Here is a 21,035-nt window from a genome sequence, read left to right as displayed (position 1 = left end):
TGTTTGATCTTCATTACCCATGAACAATTCTAATCCTCTCAAACCCTTAGTTCCCTTAACTGTTAAAAGGATGGATGACATCAGCATTTTCAAATCTTTTCACTATAAAGAATCTCATTTATTTTTTCACTCCATATTCACCCTCAACTCTGCCTTTATAATCCTAGAGTTCAACAATTCAGGTTAGCAGACAAAATCTAATCCTTAAAAGCCACAAGGCCGTGCTATAACACAATAATTAATGGTCAAAAATCAATTTTATAAAATATGAGATTATTCTATTTTTAGATTAATAAAAAATAGTTTTAAGTCAGTTTATGCTGTCTCACAAATCACACCAAAAGAAGATAGGATACCTTTTATTGTGTACAACTAAGTTCCACGTAATTCTGTGCCCGTCTCCACACCAGATGATAACTTTAGCCTGCCCTCCTTGGTAATTAGGGCTAGGCAGAGCACAGGAGTAAATTGACAGTCCTATTGTAGTGGAATTCGTTATTGTAGGTCAGGTCATTTAACCAATGTGAGATAACCAAGGTAACCAGTCTTTCACATGGAGCTGATGTAATTCCATTCAGATGTAACAAAGCCTAATATGTTGATGAGCCTAAACTGACTTACTGTGGATACATAGACCATTTCTGTTTGATTCTGAATTAAAACATAATTATTTATTTCCCAATGCTATTTGGATGGACATCAACAAGGCTCAGGATTCCAAGTTGAATATTTAAAAACTTGGGGACTGATTACACTTTTCTAGTCATGTCTATCATTCTAAAATTAGTGATCTCCCCCTCAGCAAATCTACCGGGTTTTTTTTTTTTCTATTTTTATTATTGACCTTGAGTGATGTTAGATATGGATTATACTATATTCTCTTAGCTACTGTTCCCTGAGAAGTTACTATTTCCCATGAGTTCAAAAGCAAAAACAATGTATTTGAGATTGTCCTCCACGTAAAGGAATGAATATGTCTTGGAAAGGAGAGAACCTGTTTTTTCCCAAGAGTCTAATGAGGCCAAAATATGGTCATTTCTGCATTTACTTATGAATGTGACATTTAACAGCCCTAGGTGGGTCATCTTAAGGGTCAGGCAATCATCCGTGACTCTCACATGAACAAGAAAGCCTCCCTGAGGGTGTGTAGGATCCAGACTTATAACCCATGAAGCAAACGTCACAAAAAAATAGTGAAAAGACCTGCAGAGCTTGCTTCCTTCTCTGGCCTCATTTGCCATCAATTTATTCCTGGAACATAAAAAAAGACAAATTTAGTCATAAATTATGGGCACACCTTTATTGATTCAACACTGGCAAAATGGGAAATAATCCAAGTGTTTTGGTTCATTATCAAACAACAAGAGCCAAAATCACAAACCCATTGCTTTTCTGGAAAGTTCTTAATGCTGCTTTATGCATGTATCTATACATTATGAAGATTTTTGGATTCTCCGAACTAACTTTGACACATCATAATGGCAACATTTGTTTTCTGGGATTCTACTGTCAGCTGCAAAATTAAAAAAAAAAATCTAAATATATAAAAAAATCACTTCCTTCAGACTTGCTACAAAACGAATCTGATAGACTCAGAATTTTCTGTGAGACACAAAGGGTAGAAGCCATACGCCAGTGATAAGAATAGATGCTTTTCTTTCTTCCGCCAGACTCTAACTAGAAATAGCAATATGTATGTGTACATGGAGAAAGAGGAAATACGAACAGATGTAGGAATATTTACAGAGAGGGAATGTCATTTTTAGTACTGAATTGGTGTAAATGAGGAAGGAAAATAATAGAATCCTAGAGTGGTGAATAATAACTCCGGAGAAATGGCTCCTTTCTCCCTCCATGTTCAAAGCTCCTTGGCTTACAGCCAGATGGAGTTTTTCATTTTTTTATTAAATAAATTCTGATTCCCGTGATCAGTTTGGATTAGGCTGGTTTTTCAATAAAGAATATTCTAAACGCAGAGTTAGAAGGAGTTTCATGGAATTTTTCACTCAGAGCACATAGTAGAGTACCTACTGGTGTTTGAAGGCTCACGGTACCTGCTGAATTTTCTAAAACAGAACTAGATGGGGGATGGCTAAGCAGCCAGCAGGTGAACAGTAGGTTAGCTTGAAATTGAGGATGCAGACAGAGCAAACTGGCTCTCTGAAGTTAAATTAATTTGTAGCTCTTATGCCTGGGAAGAAATCAAAGAGAATACCCCACAGTAGCCTGCAGTGCCCTTTCATTTCCATTTGGAAATGTGTTTGATATTCCGTGGAGGCAGGAATTTAATAAAGAAAACCAAGGAGTACACAATGAGGAAAAAAGTCTTTTGCGTTCAGAAAGCACAAAAATTAAAAGCAACTACTGGTTATTTTGAGGAAGACACTTATTAAGTTGTGAAAACTGGTATTTTTTTCTTGCCAACGCAGATGTCAACAGTCCATAATTTAATTTCTCTACGTCTCAGTTATTCTTTAGATTCAGTGCCGTAAATTTCAGGTTGAGATTCCTAAATAACCGTTTAGGGAAATGGCCCTGTTAAAGGAAAGCTGTAGTCATCACTGCATGAGCATAAATTCTAGTTTACTCAGGATACATTTGATCACACCCAGTATCCTAAAATAATTGTAAGGAGTGTTTAGGGTCCCAGGTTGGATAATTTATATGACCAACCTAGTCATCTACCATGAGGGAAGATAAAATAGTGTGGCCCCAAAGACATTTGGGAAAATCTGTGAATATGGACAGTGAAATATGCCCCTCAGTAGGTCACACAGACTCAATTAATTTGACCATTGTAATGTTTTAACCTTTTTAAAAAGAATTCTTTAAAAAGGAAATATTCTCTTCCTTTAATACATCTTCCCTTCTTTAGGGCATGGGGCCTGATGATAGTTGACTTTTTGTTTCTAAATATATTAAGTGTAAATAAATGTGTCAGGTTATACGATCCATGATGCTATTTGACTTTTAACAAACTATTGCTGAAATATAGTAATTGAACATATTTAATTTTGCACTATCTTCTCAAAGGCAAAATAAGAGGGGCAGGAGAGGCAGAAAAGAGGAAGGAAGGAAAAGAGGACTGAAAGGGGGAAAAAGAAGAATATAATTTATCAATTTCTATTTGAAATATACAAAACTATTTCTATGTTGAAGGAAAATGGGCTTCTTGAGTATTTCAGAAACATGATTAATTTTATGAGACTGTGTCTGCATTTGTTCTCAAAGTATGGTAGATACCTAGAACTTTGGAATTTCTTGAGATGCTTTCAGGGGATCTGCAAGGTCAAAAATTTATTTTAATAATAATACTAATATATCTTTTGAGTTTTTTACCATGTTGGCTTAAGAACGTCCATGATAAAGCAGTGAAAATTATTAATTGTATTGTCTTGATCCTTAAAGTACACATCTTTTTAGTATTCCAAATGTCAACATAGGAAAATACATACACAAAAATAAAAGTATAATGGGTTTTGCATGATAAACACTTCTGAGGTCATTTGAGTTTCAAGTTGAATTAGCTACCTTTTTTTTTTTTTCTTCATGAAACACCATTTTTACTTGAAAGGACAGTCAATAGAAAAACTTGCTATTCAGACTTGGATACTTGTTACACATTTCTCAAAAATGAACAAAGTAAGCCAGCTATTTCAAGGAAAATAATATTTACTGCCAAGAATGAAATTCAAGTTTTTAAGTTAGAAATTTGCAAAACGTGTATCTGCCACTGGGAGCTTGACAGCTTCCCAACATTCAAACACCTTTCTGATGGGATTGGCAGTGAGAGTAGCAAATGAGATTTCTTGCTAATCTATAAATGTTTCAACATTTGGAAGATATGTCTAATACAATGTACCAATCCAAATAACCAGTGATTGATGTGACAAAATCATGCATGGGTAAAAGATCTATTCAGAATACCAGCTAGATCAGTAGGTTTTTACATAACATAGCACAAAACGTTTATCAATATGGCGCCAGATTTCACATTACAACTAATTTTCAAAACGCTGCTTATTGAGTTTTGCTAAAGTGTTCAAGGATATCTCTACAATTACGTGAAAGGGCTATCAAAGTACACATCCCTTTTCCAACTGCATGTTTGAGGTCAGATTATTTCTATGTAATTCGACCAAAACAACATAACAGAACAATGTCAATGCAGAAAGTATTTTTAAATTAAACCAATACTTTTTAAGATTTATAAAAATGGAAAGAACTATCACTATACTCAATAATATTTTTGTTTTGGCAGATACAGGTGTTTTTTAAAAATATTATTTTTGATGGGGTAAAAATAAATATTTAATACACTGGGCATAGTGGCTCATGCCTATAATCCCAGCAACTTGGGAGGCTGAGACAGGCAGATTGCTTGAGCTCAAGAGTTTGAGACCAGCCTGGTCAGTCTGGTGAAACACTGTCTCTAAAAAAAAAAAAAAAAAAACACCCAAGAAAACAAAAATAAAAAATATTGGCTGGGTGTGGTGGCATGTGCTGGGTATGGTGGCATGTGCCTGTAGTCCCAGCTATTCGGGATGCTGAGGTGGAAGATGGCTTGAGCCAGGGAGGTGGAGGTTCCAGCGAGCTGAGATCATGCCACTGCACTCCAGCCTGGGCAACAGAGTGAGACAGACCCTGTTTCAAAAAGAATAAATATTTAATATATAAATATTTTAAAAATCTGTTTTGATTTTTAGTATGGAATGTATTTGTTGCTATATCCTGTATAACCAAAACCTAAAGAACTTCAAGGGGATATTCAATGATTTTCAAAAGTACAAAAGTTCCTGAGACCCAACAGTTTGGGATTCACTGTCTGCATCGTTGTTCTTTGTCTTAATGATTGTAGACTGATCATCCTCAACTCAGATAACAGATTAAGCTAAAGTAGGCCAATATTTCTATTTAGAAAAAAGTGAAGAGGAAAGAGAGAAAGGAAAGAATAGCAAAGGCAACATATTGCCATAGGGTGGTTCCACATTTTAAGGCACTCTGTGTAGTCTGAGATCAGTATCACTGTAATGACTGTTTTCTGTTTATTTCCATACCACCCTCTTGCTGTCTGGGAGGATTATCTGTACTGCCACCAGGATGACAAACAGACCAGTTCAAAGAATCAGGTTAACATTTTCTCCCCAATAGGAAAATGCTAAACTAGGCTTGAGTTCAAGTAAAGCATTACTGCTTTTAATTAATTTAGAAAAATTGTTGCATATTTTTGTACATTTACGTTCATGAGTATCACATCAAAGAGGTAAGCTTTTGTAGATTTTAATACCAAAATTTGACATTAGAAAAAATCCTTTTTTTCTGCTGGCTTGACCGTAAAGCTATTGTCAGATATGTTTTCTAGGACCCACGCTTATATTTTCCTCTCAGTTTTATTTTAAAATATGTCATAGATACATATAAGTATATGAAATACATGTATACCTTACAGAATAAAAAGGAAAATGACCATGTATGTGTCAACCAATTTATGAAATAGAACATTACAAATTTGCATTCTGATACCCCCTCTTGTAATTGAACTATGTTCATTAATTCTGGAAAAGTCTTTATATTCTATTAGCTGAATATCTGCATTTGGATATGAATAGTGGTTCCCATATAACGAGAACACAAATGAATTTTAATCAGTAATTACTAATTTCATCATGGTTCCATTAAAATCAATTTAGTCAACAGGACTCACAACCTAGAATTTTAAGTTCACATCTCCCAGGGCTTTTTAATCTATTCTTAAGGCGCTTAGAGGAAAAACTTTCCTTTGCTCTTAAATATGTGCCTTGAATGTTAGTCATTAACTTTTATAATTGTTTGCTCCTGGTACAATTTCTATACACTTTGTAATACTAGAGTTTAAGATAACTCTGTACTCTAAGAATACTACATATTATTTAAAAACCTTTAGAAAATACACAAGAATCCAAAGATGAAAAAACCACCCATAATTCCATCACACAATATTAACCTTGAAAATTGCATCTTTATCCTCCTCATTTAAAAATATAAATATACTTTCTTAATCCTCCTCTCTAAAACTCATATTGTAAATTAAGAAAAATAAGGCAGATATCTAGTTTAATCATGTTTCTGTAGAACATTTCAGCAGTGCAAAAACAAACTAAAAATCAAACTGAAATAACAAAAACAGTTACTTGGTATTTTAAGTTTCTGAGATCATGTTTTCCTTTTTATGTATATATTTCAGTTATTTTTTGCAGCATAATAAACTACAAAATTTAGTGACTCAAAAGGGTAATGATTTATGATTTCTTATGATTCCATAGTTTATGTGAACAGTTTTTCTGCTGGTTTCACTTGGCCTCACTTATGCGCATTTGGCTGAGAGAGAGGTTTCAAGATGGCCTCACACACATGCCTGACAGCTAGTGCTGGCTGTTGACTGAGGGCCTCAGTTATTCTCCACGTGGCTTTCTATATTCCATTTGGCTAGACTAACATGGTAGTGTCAGAGAGAACAATGGCAAAAGCTGTAAGGCCTTTTGAGACTGTGGCTGCAGAGCTCATGCAGCATGACTTTCACCATAATCTACCAGTCAAAGCAAGATACAAGGCCAGGCCTGACTTACAACAAGAGTAAAAGGCCTCCTTTCTGGATTAGAGAATATTAAAACATTTTTTGATCATTAATCTAGCACAAAGTTGTAAAATGTATGAACTACTTACTATTAATGAAAAATTCTATTCCTTTGGGGGAACTTTCTTACTATTTGAACTTATTAAATGATATAAAGCAATACCTTGGGGAAATAAGATCATGTTTTTCTGGCAAAAGCTGACATTTTCATATAATGAATGTCACAAATTCCAATGCCTATGAAGCCACGATAGTAACAAACATCACTGAAATGAGCCAAGTCGACCATATATGCTCTATCTGAAAATGGAAAAGTAGATGGTTCTTTTTTTGGCCCAGTGATGCCTGGATCACTGATATTTTAAAAGAAAGATTAAATATTGGTAAGTAATTCTGTTAATTTAAACAAAATGAATCTAAAAGTTACATGGAAAGACAAGAGACCCAGAATAGTGAACACAATACTGAATAAGAAGAACAAAGTCAAAGGGTGGACACTACCTGACTTCAAGACTTACTATAAAGTTACAACAGTCAAGATAGTGTGGTATTGGCAAAATAATAGATCAATGGAACAGAGGAGAGCTCCCCAAAATAGACCCAGACAAATACAGTCAACTGATCTTTGAGCAAAATTAAGTCAGTGGAGAAAAAAATCGCCTTTTGAACAAGTGGTGCTGGAACAATAGAATGTCCATATGCAAAAAAAAAAAAAAAAAATCCAGACATACCTTTCAAAATTATAAAACTTCTAAAGGATAATGTAGGAAAAAATATAGGTAAGCAAATTTGGCAATGCATTTCTAGATATAACATCTAAATAATCATGAAAGGAGAAGTTGATAAGTTGGACTTTATTAAAATTAAAAACTTATCTTCTACAAAAGCCACTGTTAAAAGAAGTAAAAAACAACCCACAGATTGAAAAAAAATTTGCAAAACACACTTGTGATCAAGGGCTTCAATCCGAAACACACAAATTATTACAAGGAAAGAAATTTAAAAATAGATAAAAGATCTGAACAGACACCTCACCAAGGAATATATAAAAATGGAGAGTAAACATAAGAATATGTTTAACATCATATGTCATTAGGGAATTGCAAGTTAAAACGTCTATTATATACCATTACACATGTAGTAGAATGGCTAAAATTTAAAAAATGGCAATAGCAAATGCTGACAAGGATGTAGAACTTTTTTTGCTGGTGGCAATGAAAAATTGTACAGCCACTTCAGAGGACAGTTCAGCAATTTCTCACAAAGCTAAACAGTTTTACCATACAATCTAGCAATTGTACTCCAAGATATTTAATTGAGTTGAAAATTTATGTCCTGATAAAAACGTAGGCTTGAATGTTTATAGCAGATTTGTTTATAATCACCAAAAGCTGGAAGCCACCAAGGTATTCTTCAATAGATGAATAGATAAACTGGTACATCTAGACAGTGGAATATTACTCAGCAATAAATATAAGTAACCTATCAAGCCACGAAAACGCATGAAGGAATCTTAAATGTATATTGCTGTGTGAAAAAAGCCAGTCTGAAAGGGCTATGTACTTTATGATTCTAGGGATATGACATCCCGGAAAAGGTACAACTATAGAAATAGTGAAATGATCAGTGGTTGCCTGGAGTTTGGTAGGGATGGCAGGGGTGTGATGAATAGGTGAAGCTCAGGGATTTTTAGGATGCTGAGATTATTCCAAATGATATGGTAATACATATATATGACATGCATTTGTCAAGCACATGGAATTATGAAAAGTAAAGGGTAAACCATAATGTCAGCTATGGACTTCAGTTAATGATAATGTATTAATATTGGTTCATGAATTAAAACAAACATACCACATTAGTGTAAGATGTTTATAATAGGAGAAACTGCATTGCAAGGGATGGGGACCTGATGTATGAGAATTCTCTGAACTATATCTGTTCAACTGTTTGGTAAATAAAAAATTTTGAATAAAATATTAAGTAACCATTTTGTGTTGCATGATTTTGTTTTCTGATAAAGTAAAATAGTTTGAGTTGAAAACCTCAGCTGGGCTTGGTGGGTCACGCCTGTAATCCCAGCACTTTGAGAGGCTTAGGTGGGCAGATCACCTGAGATGAGGAGTTCAATACCAGCCTGGCCAACATGGAGAAACTCCATCTCTACTAAAAATACCAAAATGAGCCAGGTGTGGTGGTGCATGACTGTAATCCCAGCTATTTGAGAGGCTGAGGCGGGAGAATCACTTGAACCCAGGAGGAGGAGGTTGCAGTGAGCTGAGATGGCGCCACTGCACTCCAGCCTGGGTGACAGAGAGGCTCCATCTCAAAAATAATAATAATAATAATAATAAAAGGAAAAAGTTTCTCTTCCATAGGTAAATTAGTAGCATTGTTGATAGGTCCTAGGTGATTTTTTTTTCTTTTTTAGCTAGAAGATTAAGTAGATCTTGATGTTTTTCACAGGGGATATTGTAGAACAGTATTGTATAGTATAAGTTGTAGAAATATTTCTACTGAGGAGCAGGTGGTGAAAGTAAAATATTCAAATGCATAGGCCTCTAATATCAAGACAACTATTTGTAAATACATATTTTGAGAACTTTCGTGTTCAGGAAATTTATTTTTAAGCAGTATTGTCTTTCAAACCATATTTGTGAGATTTGAAAAGTCATTTTGAAGAAAGGAAATGAATCATACCATCAGCAATTTTCAAAAGTTCTGAGACATTTTTCTACAATATTGATATAATAAAGATGAACACATTTGGAAAATGCTCTCAATATTTTCACTGTGAAGAGTATTTATTTTTGTTGCTGCAACAACCAGAAGCAAATGTGGGAAGACTGAGAAAGTGTGAAATTTTATTTCTTCACGCAAAGAATACTTTAGATAACAATTACTGTCCCAACTACTGGCTTGAGAACTGGCGTCCTTTTTATTACCCTGTGATCTACCTGTGTGGAGTTGGGTCAGGCTAATTAAGACTAAGGATAATGTCAAATATGTCCTACGTCCCCTCCCACTTTATATTCTCTCTGACTACCAGCAGCTCATGCTATGATCCGATTGGGTCTGTCCTCCCTCAGGGATTCTCCTCACTCCGATCCTAGTTTAAAAGATTTCATTGCCTCATTTTCTTTGCATCCAGATTTTGCTTTGAGTCTGCAAAATGACAGATTACTGGCTAATCCCACTGAATGAATTAGGTTGAAGATGGCTTCAATTAAGTCTTCCTCAGGAGATGTGGATTTTAATGGGTACTTGAAAACACAGCATCTTGTCTCAAATCAACTTTGAGTGACATAATTTTAGTCAACAGGTCTGGTCAGAGGATATTGCCATGGGTAGAACACCCTGCTCCAAGGACTGGTTTTGATGTGTCCCCAGGCATTATCAGTAGAGCTTATATAGGAGGGGAAATAGAAGCTCTTAACTGTCAGCAAGCCTACTTGAGCATTGCAGTCGGGGCTTAGAACTTTGTGAATTTTTTACTTATTCCACCTGATATAATCTTAGCAACTTTGGATGAAATGCATTTAAGGATTGAATCGAAAGACTTCCTAGGTTGCATAAACACTGTTTCAGTTATCTGCTAGTGAAAGTGAATAATGTTCCATATATAGAACTAGTAAATGCATCAGATGAAGTAGAAGGATGCAGAGCCCTTCATTGACCCAGGGTTTCAGCTCTAGGGGCAAACTCACTCTTTGAAATGTTGTTAAAATTAAAAATAAACAAAAAGCCAGACACAGACTAGTTATAAAATAAACCAACTTAAGTTATACAAATCTGACTTCCAAGAAAGCAGTTATTTTCTCAGCACCTGTGTATTCTAATCCTCAGTACCTGTATGCTATTTAACACAATTTGAATATGTCAAATTCTAATATATTTGTTTCTCTTATTTTCCAAGCCACAGAAGCAATAAACAATGTAGAAGAAAGTGGAATAGATATTGGTGGTAGGCAAACTGAACATATCAATAAGTTTTGGACAATAACATTTAGAAAAGCTATTAACATTTTTCTGTTCTCCAATGCTGATAAGTAAACAATTCCTGCTTACTTATGGGTAGCCTCAGATACATAAATAGCCTCAAGCTGATGCCCTATACCATGATGTCATCCACAACTAAGAATATTTCAATATCATAATCCTGTACACTTGGGATGAAAAAAACTATTTTAAGAGTTCACAAATTTCATTGGCATCTTTCCATTTTTCTTTCTTTCCATCATTTTTGTCTTGTTAGGAAAAAAAATTCAAAATATATCACTTATCTTTGCAATGTTTTTCATACATCATATGATACTGTGTTTTCCCCTCATAGATCCAGGACTGCATAGACAGCTGTATTTTCTGCAAAGACCATCCAATGTAGTAGCCATTGAAGGAAAAGATGCTGTCCTGGAATGTTGTGTTTCTGGCTATCCTCCGCCAAGTTTTACCTGGTTACGAGGCGAGGAAGTCATCCAACTCAGGTATTTCACATTTAAGACTTTTTTGTAAAGTGTACTTTTATATGGTATATACTGCTATTTATATTTCTCTAATTTGATATAAGTACCTACAGTACTAGGGTTTTTCATAATAATTGAATATTTTTCCACACTTCTTGGCATGATACAGTTATATGAAAGATATTTAGCCACTGGGATGAGAAGAGGAGGAAAAGATCAAAATCCATGAGATCAATTCTGAAAGGAAACTGAGGAAGTCAGGGTTGCCTTTGAGATGGTCCTGCCCAAAGAGTCTTCAGCAGAGAAATTCTGGTGGATTCCATTATAAGAAAGTGTTATATAGAGAGGTTTGATCCTTAATATTCTGTGCCACACACAAAAGATAACTATGTGAACTGATGGATATGATCATCAGTTCAATTGTGAAAGTCATTTCACAGTGTACACATATACCAAAACATTGCAGTCTACACTGTTATTATATGCAATTTTTATTTGTCAATTGTACTTCAATAAAGCTAAGGGGAAAAATTAAACTGAATTTTTCTGAGTTCAAATATGTAGCATGTCATAGAGTTTGAGCAATTTTTTTAGCTTCAACTATATCGCTCATATTCCCAGCTGTAACAAATATTTAAGGGAAGACAGAAGAACTTTGCTGACTTTGAATTGCTGGAACATTAATATTAAGGTACAGTTAGAAAGTGAACTCTCAATAGAATGGAATACTTAGTCTTTCTGATGAAATGGATCTTACTTAATTTCACTGATTTTTGAGGACTGGTATTCTCCTTTTTAATATATTTATTTTTAAAGAGAAGGTAAGTCCATCAATCATAAATTAATCTTTAGATTTCATTTACCTTAAATATTTAGATAACAACAAGTCATGACATATGATATTACAATATTTTTGAGAACATTAGAGCACACAAGAAATCCAGTTACCATTTCAGCACATTAAGGTGTGTTCTCTGGGTATAGCCAAGCAATCTTAGTGCAGTATCAAATATGGTTGCGTACAAAGGTCACTAAATTGGATTTCAGGACACAGGACATTGATTTTCACTTCAGAGTACCACTTCTCTAGACTTCGAGGTTCTCAAATCCAAAATGAGAGATTTGGACTAGATTATCTATCATTTCTTTAGCACTAAAGTTACTTCCAAGTTTAATCTGCTTCATTTCTTTGATCACTACACACAATCTTCCAATGGGAGTAGTTTACCTTGAGTGAATTTTTGGATCAGTAAGTGTGACTTTAATCAAGCCCTTATGATACACAGTTTCTTTCCAATGTCTTAATTTGAGCTTTGGTGGAGGTCATTTAAAGCTCTGAGTATCTTGCTTAAGATATACATATGTTAATTTACTCTGCAACTATCCTATGTCTTGCAGGTCTAAAAAGTATTCTTTATTGGGTGGAAGCAACTTGCTTATCTCCAATGTGACAGATGATGACAGTGGAATGTATACCTGTGTTGTCACATATAAAAATGAGAATATTAGTGCCTCTGCAGAGCTCACAGTCTTGGGTAAGTTAGTGGCTGGAGATGAGTTTATATTGTACCTTTCAAAGTATATCACCGTGACATTTTAATGCTCATCACTGAATTGATTCCTATGTTTATTAGTGTGAAATTGCAAAGTCCCAGTACTCCACACATGTCCTTGCTTTGCTCTGATTAATTGCATAGGGGTTATATGCAATGTTTGAATACTTATTAATTAAAATCCACATACATTATGCTTTATTCTAATTATTCCAGTGATACAGCTGAAAAGTACCAAAAATTATTAATGGCAGATGTGTTGAATAATAAATATGATATTCCAAAATATCTGGGAAAATAAATGAAGGAAAATTGTACAAAATATTTATTCTTGAGGGAAAAAGGCAGATGTTATTTGAGATGACAGGGTTTCTGACATTAAATTCAGTATGTTGGTAAGATTGTTTTATTAACATGGGAATACTGTGTTATGTTGGAAGTGAACCATTAAAATAAAGTATATGTAAGGAAAAGTTGCATAGCAAGAATACAATTTAAAGAGATTTAAGGAGCATTGAGGGGTTCATTATCTTCCAAAAGGCAGGGTTACCCATGTGTCATGGCAAACGAATAATTCTTATACATGGCAGATATTCAAACAAACACATATTTTTATCATTTACTCCAGATTTATTTTAACCAGTTTTATTTGAATTATGTAGTTTGGAGAAAATGCCTTAACATCTGGATTTCTGTTGCTTTTTTTCTGTAACAACCACCAAACATTGAGTCTTAGGAATTTTTCCTCTGGAATAAATCTTTTTGCCTTTTAAAGAATCTGAGAAAAATCATACTCTATTTAAAAGTTATTAAGTAAAAATGAAAATATATGCTGATTATATCTGCTAAGCTATACCATGATATTATTCCATCCATTTTGCTTTTTGTCTTCAAACGTTATTCAGAAAACAATTTCATCTGTGGACATGGTAATAATGTATATCATGGGTTAGGTAATGACGTTGCTTGTTCTTTGGTCAAATCATAAACATGAAACCAGGAATGGGCAAAAGACTTAAATTCTGGATTTAGAGGTAGTATTATACTAACTAAAATATTGGCTGCCTTTAAAATGGCACAATTTAATTCAATCGTATTTTATATTTTGGTGAAACAGAGAACTTTCACATTTGTATCAAAATATAGTAACACAAAATGATTATGATGGAAATTGTATTGTGCTGTATTATTACTGATTATAAGGCAGATTTGGTTATGGAATACACTAGAACTTACACTGATCATAGGTAAACCATTACTTGCATGAGGTCAAATTTTATTTCAAATTAATGCACATTATTTTGACATGTAATGCTTCATTGATATCTGAGATAAACATGCAAATACTGATTTCTGAGGATAAACTAAATTAGCCTATATATACACACACATATACATATATATGTGTACATATATACACACGTGTGTATATATACGTATATGTATATACACATATGCATATACATATATACACACATATATATGTCTATATAAACATATATATGGATATACATATGGATATATACACATATATATGGATATATATATTTTGTAATTTATACAATTTGCAAAGAAAAATGCCAGTATGAGTATGCCAATATGTATATATACACATATATACACATATACGCACATATACACATATATACACGTGTGTGTATATATACATATATACACATATACGCACATATACACATATATACACGTGTGTGTATATATGCACATATATACACGTGTGTGTGTATATATGCACATATATACACGTGTGTGTGTATATATGCACATATATACACATATGTGAGTATATATACACATATATACACGTATGTGTGTATATACATGTGTGTGTATATATATGTATTGCTGGCATTTTTCTTTGTGAATTGTGTAAATTACAAAATAGATGCTGTTTGACACATATGAAACTATCCAAAGATGCACAAGAAAATATTTAATAATTTTTTCCACTACAGGCAGTGCATTTCTATACCTCTGAAGTGAATACTTTCGGTATCTTGGCATGTTTTATTCCATACACTTTTGATGTTTCATTGATGCACATATGCCCACATAAAGTTTGGTAGTAGCATGACACTTGGCTGCTTCTTTGATTTTTCCTTAGGCCAGATGATTAGTCTTTATTACAATACCTCTAGTGAAACTTGACCAGTGTTATTATGTAAAAAATATTGAAAATAAGCATCCAAAAATTGCTCAATGTTACTAATCATTAGAGAAATGCAAATGAAAACCACAATGTGAACCGTCATCTCACACCAGTCAGAATGTCTATTACTAAAAGGTCAAAAAATAACAGATACTGGCGGGGTTGTGGAGAAAAGAGAAAGAGAATGTTTATACACTGCTTGTGGGAATGTGAGTTAGTTCAGCTATTGTGGAAAGCAGTGTGGTGATTCCTCAAAGAACTTAAAATAGAATTACTATTTGACCTAACAATCCTGTTATTAGGTATATACCCAACGGAATGTAAATCATTCTACCATGAAGATACATACACAAGTATTTTCATTGCAGCACTATTCACAATAGCAAAGGTGTGGAATCAACCTAAATGCCAATCACTGGCAGACTGAATAAAGAAAATATGGTAAATATACACCATGGAATACTATGCAACCATATAAAATAACAAAATCATGGCCTTTGCTTCAACATGGATGGAGCCATTATCTTAAGTAAACTAATACAGGAGCAGAAGATCAAATATGTCATGTTCTTATTTATAAGTGGAAGCATTGAGTACACATGGACACAAAGATGTAAAGTGTGTCCTTATGTACTTGAAGTTTGGTTTCCAACGTGGAACACTGGGGCCTACTGAGAGTGGAGGGTGGGAGAAGGAAGAGAATCAAAAAACTGTCGAGCACTATGCTTATTACCTGGATGGGAAAATAATCTGTACACCAAGCCCCAGTGAGATGCAACTTATCTATATAACAAACCTGTACTTATACCCCTGAATCTAAAATAAAAGTTAAAAAAATTGACAACATAAATTAACGTAATATAATACAGTTAATATGCATTAGTAATTTAATCTATGTGTACACACAAGTATGTAAAATACGTACATATGCACACATGTGTGCGCATATTTATTTGTGTATATATGTACATATGTGGATAGATATACACATAGATATATTAGAAACAGCGTTTACTGAGTTCAAACCATGTGAGACATTTGTTACAGTATCCTCTGTGGGAAGTATGTAGGTCGAGCCCATTAAATAACAACCTTCTTGCCTTCTGTACTTCTCTACCGAGTGAGAAACAAGAACAGCAGTGAGGCATAGGGTAAGTCAAACATCACCTTAATTTGTTGAAGAAGCTGCCATTGAGCATGTGGTTTGCATCTGCATGGGAAGCACATGCCCATCTGGACATGGGCAGTGTCTATACTAGCAGGATGTCACTCAGGTGTCAGCTTGTCCCACTGCCTGGTGACTGGTGGCAGTGGAGAGCACTTGCTCTCTTTAGTAAGTCTTGTTCCCAAGAGAGAATTGTAGGTGAAAGGAGTCTCTTCAAACTTCCAGGCTGATTAAGTTATCTGTCATGTATCCTGATCCAGGACCCCTCAAACCAAGAAAAAGTGAGTATTGAGGAGTGGTGAGGTCAGAAGTCATTCCCTCGAGCTGCCTCTCTAGGGAAGAAAACATCAGTATTGAGGAAGAAGTATTCAGCATCCACACCCCAACCTTAGGTGTTACTTTCAATCCCGTTTTACAAATGAGGGCATTTTAGCCCAGAAAGATAAGTAGCTATCCCAAGTGGGGATCCAGATCCAAATCCAGGCATCCGACCAAAAAGTCTCAGGCATATGCTTTACTATCTGCCCTGTCCACTCCATACATTCTTATTCATCGTTTTTTATTTTTATTTTTAATTTTACTGAAACAGGTATAAAAAGAAGTAGGTTTATGTGATGTAAATAAGAACAAGCTGAAATTTCAGTTTGGTTAATAATTAGTCACTTACATAAAATAAAACATGTGACCGTAATGTAATGATCGTCACAAAGCAGAAAGGCCGATAGGGGAGCAGGGAAGAAAGGAATACAAGCTGTTCTTTGAAAATGAGGTTAAAACAACTGCCATACTTAGAATCTGTAGACACAGAGGCAGGTGAAAAGTGTACTCAGTATCGGGTATTGCTTATTTTTTACTGTAGCTTCTTGTTTATTCAAAGTGGTGTGCTGTTTGTATAATCAGAAAAATACATGTGGGGGTATAAAAGTTGACATAATTATGGTTTAAAAATGAAATAAAAATGTTAAAACCCAGAAAATATTGAAGTGATTATGCTCACATACACATAATCCAAAGACCAGGACTTTGGAAACACACACACACACACACACACTCTCACACACACACACACACATACACACACACACACACTCATGTTTGTTTTCTCCATATAAGTGAAATATATGCTATATTGTAACCTCATTTTCACTTCAGGATAAATCACGGCATCTTTCTTTGTGTGTGCCTGTGCACGTCTATGTTCTCCAGTTGTAATTTTTTTCCTTTTTGAGACAGGGTCTTGCTCTGTCGTGGCCTTGAACTCGTGGGGTCAAATGATCCTCCATTCTCAGCCTCCCAAGTATCTAGGACCAAATTTGGCTCTTTCTTTTTTTCTTTCTTTTCTTTTCTTCTTTTCTGTAGAGACAGGGTGTGGTTATATTGCCCAGGCTGATCTCAAACTCCTGGGCTGAAGTGATCCTGCCACCTTGGCCTCTCAAGGTGCTGGGATTACAGGCATGAGCCATGACACCCAACCTCCAGCTTTATATTGTGGAACATTATCATGTTTCTTAGTTTTAATTAAGTGAGGTGTGGTGGCTTGCACCTGTAGTCCCAGCTACTCAGGAATCTGAAGGAAAGGATCTCTTGAGCCTAGGAGCTCTAGTCCATCCTGGGGAACATAGCAAGATTCTGTATCTACAAAAACAAAAACAACCCACCAAGTTAATTATCCTTAAGTATCTTTGTCATTTATTTGCTCATATCTGAAGGAAAAGTATCCCAGAAATACTTAAACCCTCACTGGCAGAGCAAAACTTTGCCTCCCTTCAGAGTGCGTTTTCCCCCACAATTTTGAATATCTAAACATTTTATAAAATGAAGTCTCCTTGTAAGTATTTACATTCCTATTAAATTAAGATTTCATTTTATAGTTTTCTTGGACATTTGCATTTTACGTTTTGTGAATTTGCTATCTTCCTTGACCTTTATACATTTATTGAAACATTTATCCTTATTTTATTGATTACAGGAACTCTTTATATAAGAATAATATTGACTATGTTGTATATGCTTTGCATTTTTACATTTTGCATATGGTGCCAAATCTTTTTCTTCACAGTTGCTAGCTTTGTCATTAGACTTACATTTTTATTCTATGAGCCATGCTATCTCTAAAAATCTGGATATGGATTACATGTTGAATGTGTAAATTAGAAGCATGATTAATTTCTACAAAATAGTGCTATGTTTTTATTTTGAGTTTTGGTGGTCTTCGTGCTTTTTGTCTGTTTTTAAGGAACTTTTTTGGTAATTGGACATATTTTAAAGGTCTCTCATGGACTTTGTATCATTTATAACTACTGTAGAAGGCACAGTTTACTTCAGGATTTGGTGGATATGCTGTTTTAGTTATTCTAAAAGGCTCCAAAATAAATATGTGTATAATGTTTGAAATAATCTTTGACTACTCTGATATAAAGTTCGGATTATCCTGCAGGACTGAGTTTATATGAAAAAATGAATTTATTGCTTTCTTAAAATGGATGATAAGAAAAGAACTTTATTATCAATGTTATTTAAATTTACTTTTCATAATTTTTAAGAATTTAAGCATATTTATATTCTTCATAAGATAAAATCCCACAAGAAATCCAAGCTTCTGCTTATAAAACTTAAATCATGCATTTTATTAGACTCTTGTTTCGCCTTTCAACTTGCAGTCCTTTCTTGTACTTGACTGTCTGTGAATGTGAACCTTCGTGAACTAACAGACTCTTCAAGTAGAATATCATTTTATAGACTAGAAGAAAAGACATTTTGTTGCCCTCCTCGTAATTTTACAGAGTGAATGTACATTAAATATAATTTGAAGCTTAGCATTTTGTTTCCTTCTTATAAAATAAAAATGGAAAATTCCATAATCATTAAGCTTTTTGGAGAGATCTTTATTAGACAAGATTAATGATAACCTTATTTACAATAAATAAAATGTAAGTAAGTTTATAGACATTTTCTTTATCATAGCCATTTATGGTAGCATTTCTGACTTATAGTAATCATCGATAAAGTATTGGTGGACACCTTTTGGGTACAAGGATTGCACTAGGTTCTGGGAATACTACAGAAACATATGAAACCTGGCTTCAGTGGGCTTCATATAATTACAAATTCATAAAATCAGTTGGCCTAATACCATCTGAATAAACTTTTTTTTTTTAAAGAAAAAACAAAAACGTTGTATGTAAACAGGTACTCTGGGAAGATGTGAAGAGTTGGTAGTCTCCATTCTATAGAAAACAAAGCCCGAAGCAGCAGGGATGGGAGGAGTCCTAAAGAAGAAAATGTGGAAGGAGGCTCTTAGAATATTATTGTCAACTTTTTAATTTTATTTTAGCCATGACTACTTGTATTATTTACTTTAAAACCTAATTTTTAAAAAAGTCAAAAGTGGTATTTTTCCATTCTTATGTTCAATATGTCCAGCTTTCTGGCTCAAGGATTTTAATCTGACTATAATTGTGAACATACCCTTTTCTGTATCTGCCCATCCCCAACTTTTACACAGCTCCACACAGGAAGAAAGACAGCGCTCCATAAACATTCTATAGATTTGCCACTGCTTTGGGTCTAGATTGATGCCATGTCTGAGTCAGTGCAGAAATCCATATTTTAAAAAGTGATTTGATCTTTAACAAAGTGCCAGGCTTTGGACAAATTTTGTGTACTGTCCTTACACACACAGGTGGAGATGAGTGGGAACTTTACTGAGGATGGTCTCTTCAGTAGGAGCCATTAAGTTGAACATCAGTGAGAAAATAAAAATACCTTTGAACTTTCCAGAAATGGTTCTAGAATTCCCTTTAAAGCAGTTGTGTGGCAACACAAAAAACTTATAATTGCCCTCTAGGAATGTGTTAAGTAGGGTTCTCTCTATAGAGATGAGCATGTACATCTTATGCAGATGTGTTCAATAAGCCTGAAGATAATAGACTCAGAATATTTAGATATAGATATACATACACCCATATATTTTTGTATATGTGCATACATATACACAAACATAGTATATACGTATATATGCAATACATGCACTTACTCTCTATTTCTAAAGTTTCCCTTTAAACTTATTATTTTCTTTTAAATGCATATGATTATCTCAACCATTAAATGAGGTTCTGATTCTGCAAATAGATAATAGACTAAGCTATTCAGAAAGGTCTAGAAAAGTCATCTTAAAAGTGATTTAAGAAGAGACCAGATAAAGATACATGGGGGAAATTAAACACCCCTGTTAAACATTATTGTTTTGTAAGATAGCTGGAAAAGTCCACCTTAATAGCTCATTGCTCAAAATGCTTTGAAAATTTTGAAACATGTGGCTAGATATACAGTGAGCTAATGAATATAGTTTCTAGTCCTAGATATGCAGCTGAACCACAGTGTGAATAGAAAACTAGCAACCAACTGTTGAGTGCCTCTTGTGTACTAAGCATTCTGCCAAGTAGTCTTTGGGCATAAGATATGACAGAGATCCAGGCCTCAAGGATAGGTAGGGAAAAAGACAAGAAGGAGGCAATTGCTAAGAAGGCCAAAGGGCTGTTGAGAAAGAGGAAGACAAGGGGCCCTGAATAGAGAATGCAACAAAGATGAGAGAATGGGGGAGGGAGTGGTGAGGGGAGAGTATCTGACAGGAGGTAGTAAATGTGCAAAGGTCTGGAAATAAGCAGGGGATGGGGAAGGGGGAGTGAATTATGTGACTGAAGATTGTGGGTATAAAGGAATCTGATGCTGGATAGGAGAATCCATATAGGTCTTGAGTATTTTGCTCATGTGGTTAGATTTAAGGGCAATGGAAACATATGGAAAGATTTCTGATTGTGGCTTGTGAGCTGTTTAATCTTAGCTAGTTTTGTAAACCTGTAATCTTCAATTCCTTCATTTTTTTCTTCATATTTGTAGAGCTTTAGGAGGTACAAGTGCAGTTTTGTTACCTGGATATTTCCCGTTATGATGAAGTCTGGGCTTTCAGTATAACATCACCTGGATAGTATACATTGCACCTATTAAGTAATTTCTTATTCATTTGTAAAACAATGATAATTACTTTGTCATAGGATTTGGTGTCTGTTTGAGT

General features: G+C 34.4%; 1 protein-coding gene across 2 annotated transcripts in view; it reads left to right on the top strand.

Moving 5' to 3' along the window:
- Positions 1-21,035, top strand: part of DCC (DCC netrin 1 receptor) — a 1,203,407-nt gene that overhangs the window by 582,831 nt on the left and 599,541 nt on the right. For both annotated transcript variants that reach the window (XM_055298749.2, XM_055298754.2), the window contains exons 4-5: positions 10,947-11,097; positions 12,475-12,611. In XM_055298749.2, the coding sequence (XP_055154724.2) occupies positions 10,947-11,097; positions 12,475-12,611 (288 nt within the window). The remainder of the gene's footprint in view (positions 1-10,946; positions 11,098-12,474; positions 12,612-21,035) is intronic.

This window comes from Symphalangus syndactylus, chromosome 1 (genome assembly GCF_028878055.3).
Source record: "Symphalangus syndactylus isolate Jambi chromosome 1, NHGRI_mSymSyn1-v2.1_pri, whole genome shotgun sequence".
Lineage (NCBI taxonomy): Eukaryota > Metazoa > Chordata > Mammalia > Primates > Hylobatidae > Symphalangus > Symphalangus syndactylus.
Note: the sequence above shows the minus strand (reverse complement) of the source record. Positions and strands in the feature narration are given on the sequence as shown.